This window comes from Peromyscus leucopus, chromosome 8b, assembly GCF_004664715.2.
Source record: "Peromyscus leucopus breed LL Stock chromosome 8b, UCI_PerLeu_2.1, whole genome shotgun sequence".
Classification (NCBI taxonomy): domain Eukaryota; kingdom Metazoa; phylum Chordata; class Mammalia; order Rodentia; family Cricetidae; genus Peromyscus; species Peromyscus leucopus.
Genome location: NC_051086.1, coordinates 29581561 through 29595978, shown reverse-complemented (window position 1 = coordinate 29595978; position 14418 = coordinate 29581561). Strand labels below are relative to the sequence as shown.

Sequence of the window (14418 nt, the reverse complement as noted above, 5' to 3'; positions counted from 1 at the left end):
GCTGGGCATATGTGCACTTGCATGGGCATACCCCCCTCCATGGGATACAAAAGTCTTTATGTGTAGGAAGCAGCTGAGAGTATAGTTCTGTGTGATTTTGAAAATAAGTTTTTAAGTGCAGAAATATACACAGTATGAAAACAAGCCACATGCTTTGTGACAAGAGTAGACATTTATAAACACATTATAGTTTCCCTTTTCTCCTTTCTTTTGCAATTGTTTTTATTTGTGTGCCTTTTATTTTTTTGAGTCAGGGTCTCACATAGCCCATGCAGGGCTCAGACTCACTATGTGGGTAGAGATGTGCTTGCACTTCTGATGCTTCTGCCTCCATCTCCCAAGTGCTGGGATGGCAGGTGTGCACCACCATATAGGTGGTGACTAACATTTCTTTTTCTTTAGAGAGAAATAAACAGTATAGATGACAGTAGCATCCCCCTCTGGTCCCAGTGGCACCTAGCTTCTTTGATGGCATAGCTAAAATGATTTTTTTTTCTCATACAGCTGCTCAGAAAGTTTGCCACCTTGTGGGGATTAATGTGACAGATTTCACCAGAGCCATCCTGACCCCACGAATCAAAGTTGGACGGGATGTGGTACAAAAAGCTCAGACTAAAGAGCAGGTAATGATGCTGTGGATGCCTTCTATCCATTTACCCATTCAACCACCTGTCATTTCACATACATGCCATCTATTCATCCACCCACCATCCATCCATCTACCCATATGTTCATCTATCTAATCACCCATCCATCATCCACCCACTAACTCACCATCTATCTGTCCATCCAAGCACTCATTTGACTAACAACCATCCATTCATTACCAACCATCCATCATCCACCCACCTATCCACATATTGATTCAACCACCCATCCATCCACTCACCTGCCCACCCATCCATACATCCATTTACACATTAACCCTTCCTCCAATCTACTCATCCACCAGTCAGCCATCTACCATTCTTCTACCTGTCCATCCATTCCTCTATTCATCCATCCATCTATTTACCCATTCACCTCTACATCCTTCATCTATCTAATACTAAAATATTTTCAGTCTTATGCCAACTTTTGAGGACACTGCTGACTGAAAGCAGAGTCCCTCACACATCACTGATCTTAAACAACCTGACTTGTGGAAATGTCTGTGTATATTTTCAAGCAGGGCTGATAGCCTCTAATTGATCCTAGGTGGGGACAGGCTCTGCGGGTTTCTCATGGGTGGTATTTCATCATGCATCCCACCATTCCTTAAGTCTGACCACTCTTTCTGCCACTTTCCTGCTGGTAATATCCATGTTTCCTTCACTGTCCTACAGGCTGACTTTGCCATTGAGGCCTTAGCCAAGGCCACCTACGAGCGCCTTTTCAGGTGGATTCTCAGCCGTGTAAACAAAGCCTTGGACAAAACCCATCGGCAAGGGGCTTCCTTCTTGGGGATTCTGGATATTGCTGGGTTTGAGATCTTTGAGGTATATCGATGGTCTTGGTCTTCTGGGATGGGCTTTGAGACACTTACTTTGTAGGAAGGCATACAGATAGGCATTATAGGTAGGAAGCTATCTAGTTAAGGTTATACTTGAGTGTGCGTAAGAGACATAAATCCACTATTTATGTATTGACTTGTATAAATTGTCTAGCCAACATAGTTGGATGCAGTAGGCAGGAGCTGCCTGTTCTGCTTTCTACCACATTGGCTCCATTTCCAACAGTTCTCCCTTCATGGTGCCAAGATATTGCCAGAGCTCCAGATTGCCACTTAGCAATCTTAGAAAAGAGCATATCATTTCTAAGAGCTTCAACCTAAATCTTGAAGTAGAAGTTGCAATGCTTCCTGCTCACTTGAGTTGAGCCAATGGGTCAACTCCAAGCTAATCACTGAGCTCAAGTTCTTACCATATTTCATGTAATGTATGCAGAATGCCTGGGTCCCACTCCCATGAGTTGGAGAGAATGTCTCAGAGAAAGAGAAGCCCTAGAGGCTGACAGATGTATCAAAGAATTCTACTGTGGGATCACCCTGTCTTGAGCCTCAGGTTTCCTGTCTGTGAAATGGTAAAGAAAACATGCCTTATATGGTTAGTCCATCTATATATAGATCACATGAGGTGAGTGCCCTGTGGTATGGGTATGGATCACTTTTGCCAGCCATATAGGGCTTTATACAGTCTTAAATTTGAGTCTTGCACCTCTCTGAGTGCTGAGGAGGCAGGAAGGGCTCTTCAGGAAGCCAGGTCCAGGCCATGGGGATTCCTGTAAGCTGAACTCCCTGTCCTATGATATCATCCAGTTCAGCTGCCCTCCCACTCCATACATACATGCAGGTGAACTCCTTTGAGCAACTGTGCATCAACTACACCAATGAGAAACTGCAGCAGCTGTTCAACCACACCATGTTCATCCTGGAGCAGGAGGAGTACCAACGAGAAGGCATTGAGTGGAACTTCATCGACTTTGGCCTGGACCTGCAGCCCTGTATCGAGCTGATTGAGCGGCCGGTGAGGGACTGGCACTGTGCATCCTGGTCCATTTGCACACACCTAGTCAGAGCATGCTTTCCATGTGGGTGGTGTTTCTGGGCAAGTCCTGGAAGGCTATAAATGGAGTTTTGGGGAACTAGGCCATGCTTTCTATGTTTACAATCAAAGTTGTTTCGTTTTACACTACCTTTCCCCCTTTTTGAGCCAGCTCACTTGGAATTCAATATGTAGACCAGGCTAGCCTCAAACCCTAAGAGTCCTCCTGCCTCAGCCCTCTCCGTGTTGAGATTAGTCATGCTGGTCCTAAGCAAAATAATTATTTTAGCAATTCTGGGGTTGCAGCCCAGGACCTTGCCCTTGCTAGGCATGTGCTCTATTTCTTTAAAATATTTTATTAGCATATATAAGTTTTTTTTTTGAGACAGGGTCTCATTGTAGCCCCAGCTGGCCTCAAACTCACTATGTATTTGATGATGACCTGGAACCTCTGATCTTTCTGCCTCCAGCTCCAAAGTGCTGGGATTTCATGCATGCACCACCACACCTGGTTGATGCATGAGTGTGACAATCCTTCTGTCTCAGCCTTCCTGTGCTAGGATTAGGGCATACACCACCATCATGCAATTCCCTCAGTCTTTCTCTTCTTCTCTTCTGCTCATCCATTCCCAAAGAGTCAGTGCTTTATCCACTGATGTATCCCAAACTTCTAGCTAGAGTCATAGCAGGCAAACACTCACAGCATGCTAGGCCTCTTCTTTAAGGTTTCTATAACTGTGAATAAGATGGACCCCCACCTCCTGGGAGAGCCAGTGGTGAAACCAAACTGACACTTCTGGCAAGGCACTATGGAGGACAATCAGGAAATGGTTCCACGAGATGGAGTACTCAGTGTGGAGGCAGTTCTCCCAGTGTCAATGGTGCATACTGACACCTTAATTTAGACCCTCTCAGACACAGGAAAAACCTTGTTGAAAGGGATCCTGAGTAAATTTATAAGGGAGCAAAACAACAGATTCTTCTAAAATTCTTGTGTAATCTTTTTTTTTTTTTCCAAGATAGGGTTTCTCTGTGTAGCTTTGCACCTTTCCTGGAACTCACTCTGTAGCCCAGGCTGGCCTCGAACGCACAGAGATCTGCCTGGCTCTGCCTCCCGAGTGCTGGGATTAAAAGCATGTGCCACCATTGCCTGACATAATTCTTGTGTAATCTTAACTGGGTATGATGACTCACACCTAATCCCAGCACACAGGAGGCTGAGGCAGGAGGATTACTGCAGGTTTGAGTCTAATGTTGACTGAATAGTGAGTTCTGGCAGCCTGGGATATAGGTCTCAAACTGTGTCTGAGAGTGTAGGAGGCTCTGTCTCAAATAAAACCAAACCAACAAAATAGGTGGGAATATAGCTCAGTGATAGAGTGTGCTTGCCTAACAGGCTCTAGGCCCTGATTTCCATCCCCACTCGAAGTGGGAGAGGAGAATGAAATATTTGTGATATTTGTGTATTGCCTAGCATGAGCAGCAGCAAGAATTGTGTCCTGTTAGTTCTTGCTCTCAATCCCTCAGGTTGTCTGTTACTGGAGGGTAATGGTTTGATAGGTTTGAGGGTGGAGGAAAGAGGGCATGGATTCACCTGTAATAAGCAAAATGAAGTAGCAGTGCCACTCCTGTGGGTAACCTCTCTCTTTTTGGAAGGGAAAATTTTTTTTTGAGATAGGGTCCCATATAGCTCAGTCTGGCCTTGAACTTGTTTGTAGCTGAGGCTAGCATTGAACTCCTGATCCTCCTTGCCTCCACTTTCCACATTTTTACCAAGGTTCTATCCTGTGCCACCACACTGGGCTGTGTGTGTGTGTGACATCTGGATGGTTGGCCCTTCCCAGTGAGCTTGGTGGTGACCCTGAGTAGTGGTGACCCTGCCCTCCTGTGTCCCAGAACAACCCTCCAGGTGTGCTGGCCCTGCTGGATGAAGAATGCTGGTTCCCCAAGGCCACAGACAAGTCTTTTGTGGAGAAGCTGTGCTCAGAGCAGGGCAACCACCCAAAATTTCAGAAGCCCAAGCAGCTAAAGGACAAAACTGAGTTCTCCATCATCCACTATGCAGGAAAGGTACTGGTGGGGATTCTTGAGGGGTGCTCTGTCCCAAGGGTGCCTGGGTGGGGTGTCCACAGCAAAGGTGCTTTGGCAATGGCTGTGCCCTCCAAAGACTTATAGCAAGTCAGTTCCCAGCTAAGGGCATTGTATAATTGTTGAAGCCTCTGTTAGGAGTGAGAGTGAGCATCTCAGATGTCCTAACCAGGATATTCTTCCCTGGGAAGACTCCAAATACTACTTGCTCCATGGCAAACCCACAGGCCAGGCCCCTGGAGTGAGGGACCAGTGAATCTTCTCTAGCATCACAAGAATCCCTGGCATCACCATTGTGTTCCATCTGGGGGAGACTGTGAGAGCTGGCATCTTTACCATTGTTGTCAACATTGCTATCATCACCAACATCATCATCTTGAATATTAGTGTGTCCTGAATAAAATATAAAAGCCACAGCTGGCTTCTGCTGGCATTGTACACACATGGCACACAGACTCACACAGGCAAAACATCCATACTTATGTATTTAAAAAAAGAAAAGAAAAGCCATAGCATGTTCTGGCTTATAGAATTATTTTATTCACCCTTCTATTATCCCTACTGCATCATGGGAACAGGCAGTGCTCCATTCAAAGGATTGATAGACTGCAGTCCAAGGTTGGAACACAGCCAGGCCCATTTGTTTCCGTGAGATCTGTGGTTTCTTTGGTGTTATAAGGGCAGAGTTTGGCCATTGTGACAGACTGTATAGCCACCAAGCTGAAAATATTTATAGTTTGGCCTCTTTGCCTCCTACTTTATACTCAGTGGAACTTATACTACTTTAAGCATATACCACTAGCACTTTTCCCAGGCTCCTACATATTTTTTTTCAGTCTTGTCACAGATCAGGCTAGCTATTGCCATAGCGACCCACATCCCATCATAACCCACCAGAGCTGTGTTGTCAGTCCATTCTGTATTGTAGTCACAGTCATTAAAGTTGGGCATTAAGCAAGTTAGGAACTTCAAAAGCCTTCAGTGACCTTTCCTATATAGCCATGTATCAAAACCTAGCAGGCTAGGGGTGTAGCTCAGTGGTAGAGCACTTGCTCACTATGAAGGTTAGTCTCAAATCTTGAAACATCTGGAAGAGAGTTTCAACTGAGGAATTACCTAGTTCAGGTTGTCCTATGGGCATGTTGGGCTGGGGACATTATATTGATTACTAATTAAGGTGCAAAGCCCTGCCCTGAATGTGGGTGGCACTACCTCATGGGTGACAGAGAAAGCTAGGTGCAGAAACGGGCAGCATGGGCACATTTGCTTCTCCGTGCCCTTCTCTATGGATGTGACACTTTGAGTCCCTACCCTGACTGTTCTCTGTGATGAACTACAGCTTGGAATTGTGAGCCAAATAACCCCTGTCCTTCCCTAGGCTGCTTTGGTCAGGGTGTCTCATCACAGCAACAGAAAACAAACTAGGGCACCCACCCCACTTGACATCCTAGATTCAACCCCCAGTACTTCGATGAAGCACAGTTAAAAAAAAAAAAAAAAAACACGTTCATCAGACAGTGGGAAAGAAACCCCTGCAATAATAATGAGGATTCCTGTCAAGCTGTCCTGGGATGGGGGAAGCTTGGGGTGTCTATGACAGCTTTTTGTCACCATTACCTCCTTTGGCCATTTCTGGGGCTTAGTGTAAGACTATGGCAAAAAAAAAAAAAAAAAAAGTGGCTCCTCTGAGGCTCTGTGGAACACCAAGAGGATTTGCTGGCACTGGCTTGCCACTGGTGAATGCCCTACTATGTGCAGGTTCCCTGAAGATTCTGACCTCAGTGGAGACCCATCATGGCAACATCAAAAATGTCATTTCCCATCTGATGTCTAGAGATGTGAGAGGAATATGGGAGGATTTGGGCTTTGTGGTAGGTTTCTGAGGCAGGGAACCTGATGTCAGGGTGACTTTTGGCAGGTGGACTATAATGCAAGTGCCTGGCTGACCAAGAACATGGACCCACTAAATGACAACGTGACCTCACTCCTCAATGCCTCCTCTGACAAGTTTGTGGCCGACCTGTGGAAGGATGGTAAGCCTTTCAGGCCTGGAGGCAGCTTTGAGCTAGAAGGTTGAACACCTCAGACCTACTGCCCTGGTTTCTACATCTGCCCCAGATTGGGAGGCCCCATGTAGGGACAGGGAGAGGACCAGGCTGTCACATGCTAATGCTGTCACATTGAGACAGCCTTGTCCACACAACACACAGTTCTCCCTTTATAGGAAGTAAGAGTTTATCTTAAACTGAGAATGAGTGACTCTGGCTAGAGAACACAGGCTCAGGATACCCCAAATGGATGTCTCAGTGTAGAAATGGTTTCATGAGGTTTTAATGTCCCAGAACAAAAGTAAGTCATAAATCAAGGTAATCTTTTAAGGACTCTGGTGGGGACCTGATGATAGTCTTAGCTTTGGGGTCAGTGGAAATTGGAGGTCTGTTAAGACAGACCCAAACTGTCTGTGATAGTCAGATTAATATTAGGTCAGGCATGGATGTAGACAATAAATGGTCACTTAGGGGCTAAAGATAGCCCAAGATGATTTGGTTCTTGATCTGCAACATTTCAGCTCTCCATAATTACCAATCTGTCAGCCTTGTAGAATCTTTAACATAGATCTGCCCTTTTTCCCCTGGAAAATTCAGTTCATAGCTTCTTAAATGAGGGACACTGAGCTCCTCCATCCCATTCCTGGATTCACCAAGAAGGTCCTATGTCAGAGCCCAGGAAGTGGTGGGACTAGGCATGATGAAGCAGTCCCCATGATGAAGTCAGAAGGACTTCATGTCTTGTCTCTGCCATATATGAGCTGTGACTTTGCACATGTTGCCTAACTGTTAAATTTGGATGTCCTCATTTGTAAACTGGGTCAAAACCATGTCTTGCTTGCCCTAGGAATTGCATGAAGTTGACTCTCACAAGTGTTATGCAGCCTTGCATCAAGGTCTCCCTTAATAGAGATCAGCTTCTCAGACAGACAGTCTCCATCACCCTGTCTCAGGAAGGTCACTCCTTCTCTCCCTCTTGTTCACCCCATCCTCTTCTATTTTTCTTCCCTCTCCTCCCCCTTTTGTCCTTGATTTTTCTGAGCACATCTCACCACCTGATATACTCATTGTCTGACACCTTCTGTTAGAGATCAGTAGCCTAGGAGCTGAGGTGGACAGGGCCTTTGGTAGGGGCTTAGGGCCCATACATGGTCAATTCTCAGCATATCCCTAAGGGCAGAGAAAGTATTGAAGGCTACCGTGGAGCTGAGGGCTTTCAAGGCCTTGTGGCCACATTCCATCCTTAGGAGTTAGATGCTGCTATTGCTGCCATTGTTGAGAAAGGTAAACTGAAGCATAACACAATGCCAGGGCAAGGCTACCCAGTGAGTTAGTACCAAGAATGAAGCTGGTTCCTTTGGTCTCTGTGACTGAACAGAGGACATTGGTTCATCCTGCCACTCAGGTGCTCACAAAGATACCCAAATTGACACTACTTAGAAGCCTAGAGATGAGGGCACTGCTGACCATCAGAGAGAAAGATGGGGTGGTCCCCCAGATGGAGTCTAGGGTCTCCCATAGAGTGTGACCTGCACAGAACATCTCCGTTGACTGCCATCTTCAGTTTGCTCCTCTGGCTTATGGCAGAGGTTCAGGATCCCTGAAGGGGCCAGAGACTGATGTCATCCTTCATGTAACCCACAGTGGACCGTATTGTGGGGCTGGACCAGATGGCCAAGATGACTGAGAGCTCACTTCCCAGTGCCTCTAAGACCAAGAAGGGCATGTTTCGCACCGTGGGCCAGCTCTACAAAGAACAGCTGGGGAAGCTGATGACTACATTGCGCAACACTACACCTAACTTTGTGCGCTGCATCATCCCCAACCACGAGAAGAGGGTGAGATATCCCCCAGCCTGGAGCTTCTGCTTACAGGATAGTGCTGAAGGACTGCAGTGAGGCACCTGGAAGGCAATGAGGCAAACTAATGAGGTGGAGGGGCAGAAACAGAGGTCTGACCTTGGTTCCTGCCCTGACCACCCTCAAGTAAGGCCTGCATCTACACATGTGGAGAGTTGTCTGGATTGGGGGCCGTCTACTCCCTATGCCTAAAAGCAATGTCGGTCAAGGAAGGAAGGGAGGGAATCTTTCCAGAGACTGTTTAGCTAGGTAGTGGCATGGGGTATGAGGCTACCAACCCTTCCATTCTTCCAGTAAATGCTTGCAAAGCTGCTATTTGTGACTGATACTTAGGATACAGTGTGGCAGAAATCACTGAGGACACATTTGCTTGTCACAGTGGAAGGTAATTGCTACAGCATCTAGTAGGGGCCAGGAGGCTGCTGGACATCTCATTATATGCCCCATTGTTCCCACAACACAGAATTAGTGGGCCCAAATGTCATTGGTGCTGAGGTTATGGGAGACCACAGGGACCTTGACACATAGGCTAGAACCACAATGGTAAACTATGAAAACAACAAAAAGCTGGGGTAGCTACCTGTGCAAGAACTTTAAGAACAGGTAGAGGGGGGGCTGGGGAGATGGCTCAGTGGGTAAAGGCTCCTCCTCTCAAGGCTAATGACCTGAGTTCCATCCCTGGAATTCACATAGCAGAAGGAAAAAAACTGCTGCAGGATGTCCTCTGGCCTCCACACACACACTGTGGCACACTTGTACCCAAACTTACCCCCCTTATACACATATACACCATAAATAATAAATGTTATTAAAAAGAAATGGGTAGGCATCAACTTGGTAAAGTACATAGTGGGGTATGAGTGTGTTTGGAGGCATTTTAGGTTAAAGGCTTGGGGTAAGAAAATGTGTAGAGGTGAGAAATTAAGAGTCTGGGCAAGAAAATTATAGCTAGGTCATTTTATATTGTTTTTGTTTTGTGTGCTTGGGTGTGTTCATGCCTATGAGTATAGGGTGCACATACACAGTATACTATAGAGGTCAGAAGACAAGCTCTGAAGTGAGTCCTTAGGCACCTTCCACTTCTATGTGGGACAGCTTTCTCACTGGCCTGAAGCTTCACCACAAAGGACAGTTTAGCTGGTCTATGAGCTTTTTGAAATCCTGTTTCTGCCTCCCTTCTTACAATTCTAGGATTACAGGCACATGGCATTATGCTCAGCCTTTCACATGGGTCTCATGCTTACAAGGCAGGTGCTTTATTGAGCCAGCCATTATCTAACCCCCTTGTTTCATATTGCTACATGGTGGCATGAGCTAGGGATGGGACTGGACTGGTTTATGGAGTTCCTCTTGTGATGGCATCCTATCTGTAGGAAGCCATGGAAGGAGTTTAAGCAGTAGGTCATGATCAAAATTATGTTTTAGACCAAATGAGGAGTTAGAAGGGGCAGGCAGGACTGAGGAGAGATGATCAAGTGGGAAGGTGTTGCAGTTGTCTGGGTAGAAGAAACAATGGCACAAAAAAGTAGGTTGGGGGAGATGGCTCCACCATTTAAAGAGCTTGCCACACAAATAGGACTTGGAACCCCAGAAACCCACATAAATACTAGTGGGTATGGTGGTCTGCTTGTAGCTTTAATCTCAGAAGATAGACAGAGACTCCCCAGAACAGTTCAGCTAAGAGACTGAACTTTGAGTTTCAGTGGATGAATGAGTCAGTGAATATGATGTAAGAGTGATTGAGAATGATTTCTGACACTAACTTTAGACCTCCAAATGTACACACATACACATGAACACACACACTTCACACACATACACAGGCACAGACATACATCTCACATATCACACACACATACACACACATCACATATACATATCACACATACACACACATCAAAAATGTGTATGCACATTCACATGTGTGTGCTCTCATAGACATGCAAGAACATTAATGCATACACATGCACACCACATCTGCTTTTTTTTTTTTTTTTTTTTAAGAAACCTACTGTGAGAGACTTGGGAGGTAAGAGCTATGAGGCAGTGATGTCCAGGAAGTGAGGGGGAGGACAGTGAGGGGAAAACATCCCTAGTTTCTAGCCAGGGGTGCTAGCACCACTAAGCATAATGAGGATTATGGGACAAATAGTACCAAAGAAAGTATAGAAACCCAGAGATGGCAACAGTGGACATTACACCTCAGTTAAACCCTGTGAAGACCGCACAGACTGCAAGGATGTTTTCTGGCCCTGAGGTCTGGGGCTTGCTGCTCCAGTGGTCACTGGCCTCTTCTGCTTCCACAGTCTGGCAAGTTGGATGCATTTCTGGTGCTGGAGCAGCTGCGGTGCAATGGCGTGTTGGAAGGCATCCGCATCTGCCGTCAGGGCTTCCCCAACAGGATTGTCTTCCAAGAGTTCCGGCAACGGTGAGCCTGCTGGTGTTGGTGGAGTGGTGGGGAGCGACCTGGAGAAAGCGTGAATGATGGAGATGTGTTGAGCAACTTCTGTCCTGTATTTTAAGCTATGAGATCCTGGCAGCGAACGCCATCCCCAAAGGCTTCATGGATGGAAAGCAAGCTTGCATTCTCATGGTGAGCTTAATCCTGGACCCTCCTCCCCATACATTCAATTGTGACCTTCCAGCTTTGGGTCATATTTCCAGTTGCTATCTGGGTGGGATAGTTCTTAAATACATGCCATACTGAACAAATGGCACAGTTGAAAATGGCAACTCTTCTTTTCCTGTCCTCCTCAGATCAAAGCCCTTGAACTGGACCCCAACCTGTACAGGATTGGGCAGAGCAAAATCTTCTTCCGTACGGGAGTCCTGGCCCACCTGGAGGAGGAACGGGACCTGAAGATTACTGATGTCATCATGGCCTTCCAGGCAATGTGTCGTGGCTACCTGGCCAGAAAGTAAACACAGTTTCCTGTATCCTAAAACTTCCCTCAAATTCATAGTAGAAACCTAAGTCCAGAGAAGGGGATTTCCAGCCCTGCATTGGGATTCCCTGATTCCAAGAAGCTATCTATTTTAAGATGTGTCCTTAATCAACAGCTTCTACCTGAGAAGGAAAGAAAGCTTCCAACTGAAATGTGTATCCTGGTTATAGATGCAGGAAGGACGAGTGACAACCAATGGGCTTGAGAATTTTAGACCTGGGTTCTTATTCTCAATTCCTCATCCTCTGTGCTCACATTTCTCCTGAGTGCAGTCATTTCTACCTCATGAAATTGTTAAGAGGAGCTAATGGAATGATGCCCAGGAAGAGCTTAGAAGTGTGGCTGGCTTACATTTCACAACTCTTAGGCTACAATAACATGTCAGAGGAAAAATTATGTGGCTGTATCTCTAGCCCTATGTTCAAATAGGATTCATAAAGTAGGACCTTAGAAGTTGCAATGCTCCATCTGTTCTGCTTGGTGTCTAGGTGAGACTCAGGTTCCTCAGGGAAAGACACCCCTGCTGGGCAATAGTGGCACATGCCCAGAGGTAGGTGGATCTCTGTGAATTTGAGGCTAGCCTCGTCTACAGAGCAAGTTCCAGGACAGTTGGAGCAACAAAGAGAAACCCTGTCTCAGAGAGAGAGAGAGAGAGAGAGAGAGAGAGAGAGAGAGAGAGAGAGAGAGAAGCAAGAAGGAAGGAAGGAAGGAAGAAAGGAAGGAAGGAAGGAAGGAAGGAAGGAAGGAAGGAAGGAAGGAAGGAAGGAAGGAAGGAAGGAAGGAAAAGACACTTCAGAGAGATCTCCCTGGTACTGATGCCTGGAGTGTGTGCTATCATCAGGTATAGTCTACACCACATCTGCAGAGCCCTGATTGGGTCAGAGAGACTCAGTATGGCTAAGTCCAGATATTGGGAAGCCCTTAGTACAACAGCAGTCCTAATTTGTTCAATTTTATAATTAAATTCTCTGTTGTCATCATTCCTGTTCCCAAAATAATTGGTACTCTTAATAATAGTTGGTATTTTTTTTTTTTTTTGTTTTTTGTTTTTTGTTTTGGTTTTTCGAGACCGGGTTTCTCTGTGTAGCTTTGCGCCTTTTCCTGGAACTCACTTGGTAGACCAGGCTGGCCTCGAACTCACAGAGATCCGCCTGCCTCTGCCTCCCGAGTGCTGGGATTAAAGGCGTGCGCCACCACCGCCCGGCTAATAGTTGGTATTCTTAAATGTACCTACAGCCAATGTGGCAGCTCACATGGCAGAGTGGGATTGTGGTCATCATTTTGTAGTTTTTCAAACCCAGAAGCTTTAAAGAAATATAGTGCTGATTTGGCATTAAGGTTTGAGAATTCTGAAATACTACCAAAGTATAAATAAGTCTGTCAGAACTTAACTGGTACAACTAGGGGAGTGAAGGATCCCTGCAGAAACATAGTATTGAACTTTTCCTTAGATATCATTTCTAGCTTTGTTTTTGAGGTATTTGTGAGCCTGGAGTTTCCCTTGCCTCCTGAGAAAGGCTCTGGGAGCCAGCTTAAGTGGCTTGATCAGATAATATGCTGGTTCTGATGCTCAGAAAAAATGGTTGGAGTGAATGGAGAATGTTCTATACAGTGAATGATGCCATGAACCATGAGGGAAGCACCTCATGGCTCCCTGCCTCACTCTCCCTAGGGCCTTCACCAAGAGGCAGCAACAGTTGACAGCCATGAAGGTGATCCAGAGGAATTGTGCTGCCTACCTCAAGCTCCGAAACTGGCAATGGTGGAGGCTCTTCACTAAAGTGAGTGATTGACTCTACACCTTCCCAGAAGTCACTTGACCTCCTCCACTTCCCCAATCAAGCCCTACTGGGATCTCTAGATGTGGGAATGGAGGTGGTCCAAAGTGGCTCTTGAAGTGGAGGCCTAAAGTCAGACCTCACATGCAGGCCTGTGAAGGTGCTCCCCTTTGGCTCGTGGGTTACAGTCATGACCTTAAAGCAAATCAAGGTGTTCCTGTCACCCCAAGAATCCATCTTCACACCTTTAATCCCAGCACTCCGGAAGCAGAGCCAGGTGGATCTCTGTGAGTTCGAGGCCAGCCTGGTCTACAGAGTGAGATTCAGGACAGGCACCAAAACTACACAGAGAAACGCTGTCTCAAAAAACCAAAAAAAAAAAAAAAAAAAAAAAAAAGAATCCATCTTATTGCACTTATGTAGCAAACCCACTTCTCTCTGTGGCCCCCAACAGCTTCACTTCTACCCTCCCTTTCTGTACCCCATTGTTTCAAGATGTAAATGAAATTCTGTAGCATGGTGCCTTGCAGAATTGGTGCTTCACTCAGCATGATGAAGTAGGAAGCCCCCACTTGCTGCTTGAGTTGGTAGTTCATTTTATTCCTTGCAGCTTGCAGGGCCTTTGGGTACCACTGGCCTCTGCAGCATCACTGGTTGCACAAAGATATGTTTATTGACTGTAAACTTATATATTACTTTTATATACCCCTGAGTGTGGAAATTTTTTCCCCAAGGAAGTATTTATTGAGTACCTGCTGTATGCCAGGAGTGTACTAGTTGGTATCATGGTCCATGGCTTCATATGACAACCAACTGGAGAAGCAGATGATAACATCAGTCCCAGAAACAGATAATGGCAAATCCTGCTAAGTGTGTGAAGGCAGACATGGGGTTCATTGGCAGAGACTCTGGGTGCCAAGCAAGCTAGAGAAGAAGCCTGACAGGAAGCTGCTCTCTGCAAATGTTCCCATGAACCCACATGCTAAGAGACCATCCTGAAAAAAACCATCTCCCATAAAGAGAAGCAGGAATTTAGGGCATCCTCCACAGCCTCTGTGACAGTGACAGCGTTTCCATAGCAGATTCATTGGTTCACCTGTTGATGGGGATGGTGGTAGGGGAATCAACTAGTAAATGCCTGTCTAAAACTGACTGATGAACAGCATGAGGTAAGAAAT

The 14418-nt window shown here is 46.0% G+C and overlaps 1 protein-coding gene across 1 annotated transcript in view; it reads left to right on the top strand.

Moving 5' to 3' along the window:
- The window catches only part of Myh11 (myosin heavy chain 11), a 101354-nt gene that overhangs the window by 59129 nt on the left and 27807 nt on the right, over window positions 1-14418 (top strand). Inside the window, exons 12-21 of the mRNA XM_028858400.2 lie at window positions 505-623; window positions 1326-1478; window positions 2331-2504; window positions 4419-4592; window positions 6529-6643; window positions 8303-8496; window positions 10824-10945; window positions 11041-11110; window positions 11275-11435; window positions 13135-13243. Coding sequence (XP_028714233.1) covers window positions 505-623; window positions 1326-1478; window positions 2331-2504; window positions 4419-4592; window positions 6529-6643; window positions 8303-8496; window positions 10824-10945; window positions 11041-11110; window positions 11275-11435; window positions 13135-13243 — 1391 coding nt within the window. The remainder of the gene's footprint in view (window positions 1-504; window positions 624-1325; window positions 1479-2330; window positions 2505-4418; window positions 4593-6528; window positions 6644-8302; window positions 8497-10823; window positions 10946-11040; window positions 11111-11274; window positions 11436-13134; window positions 13244-14418) is intronic.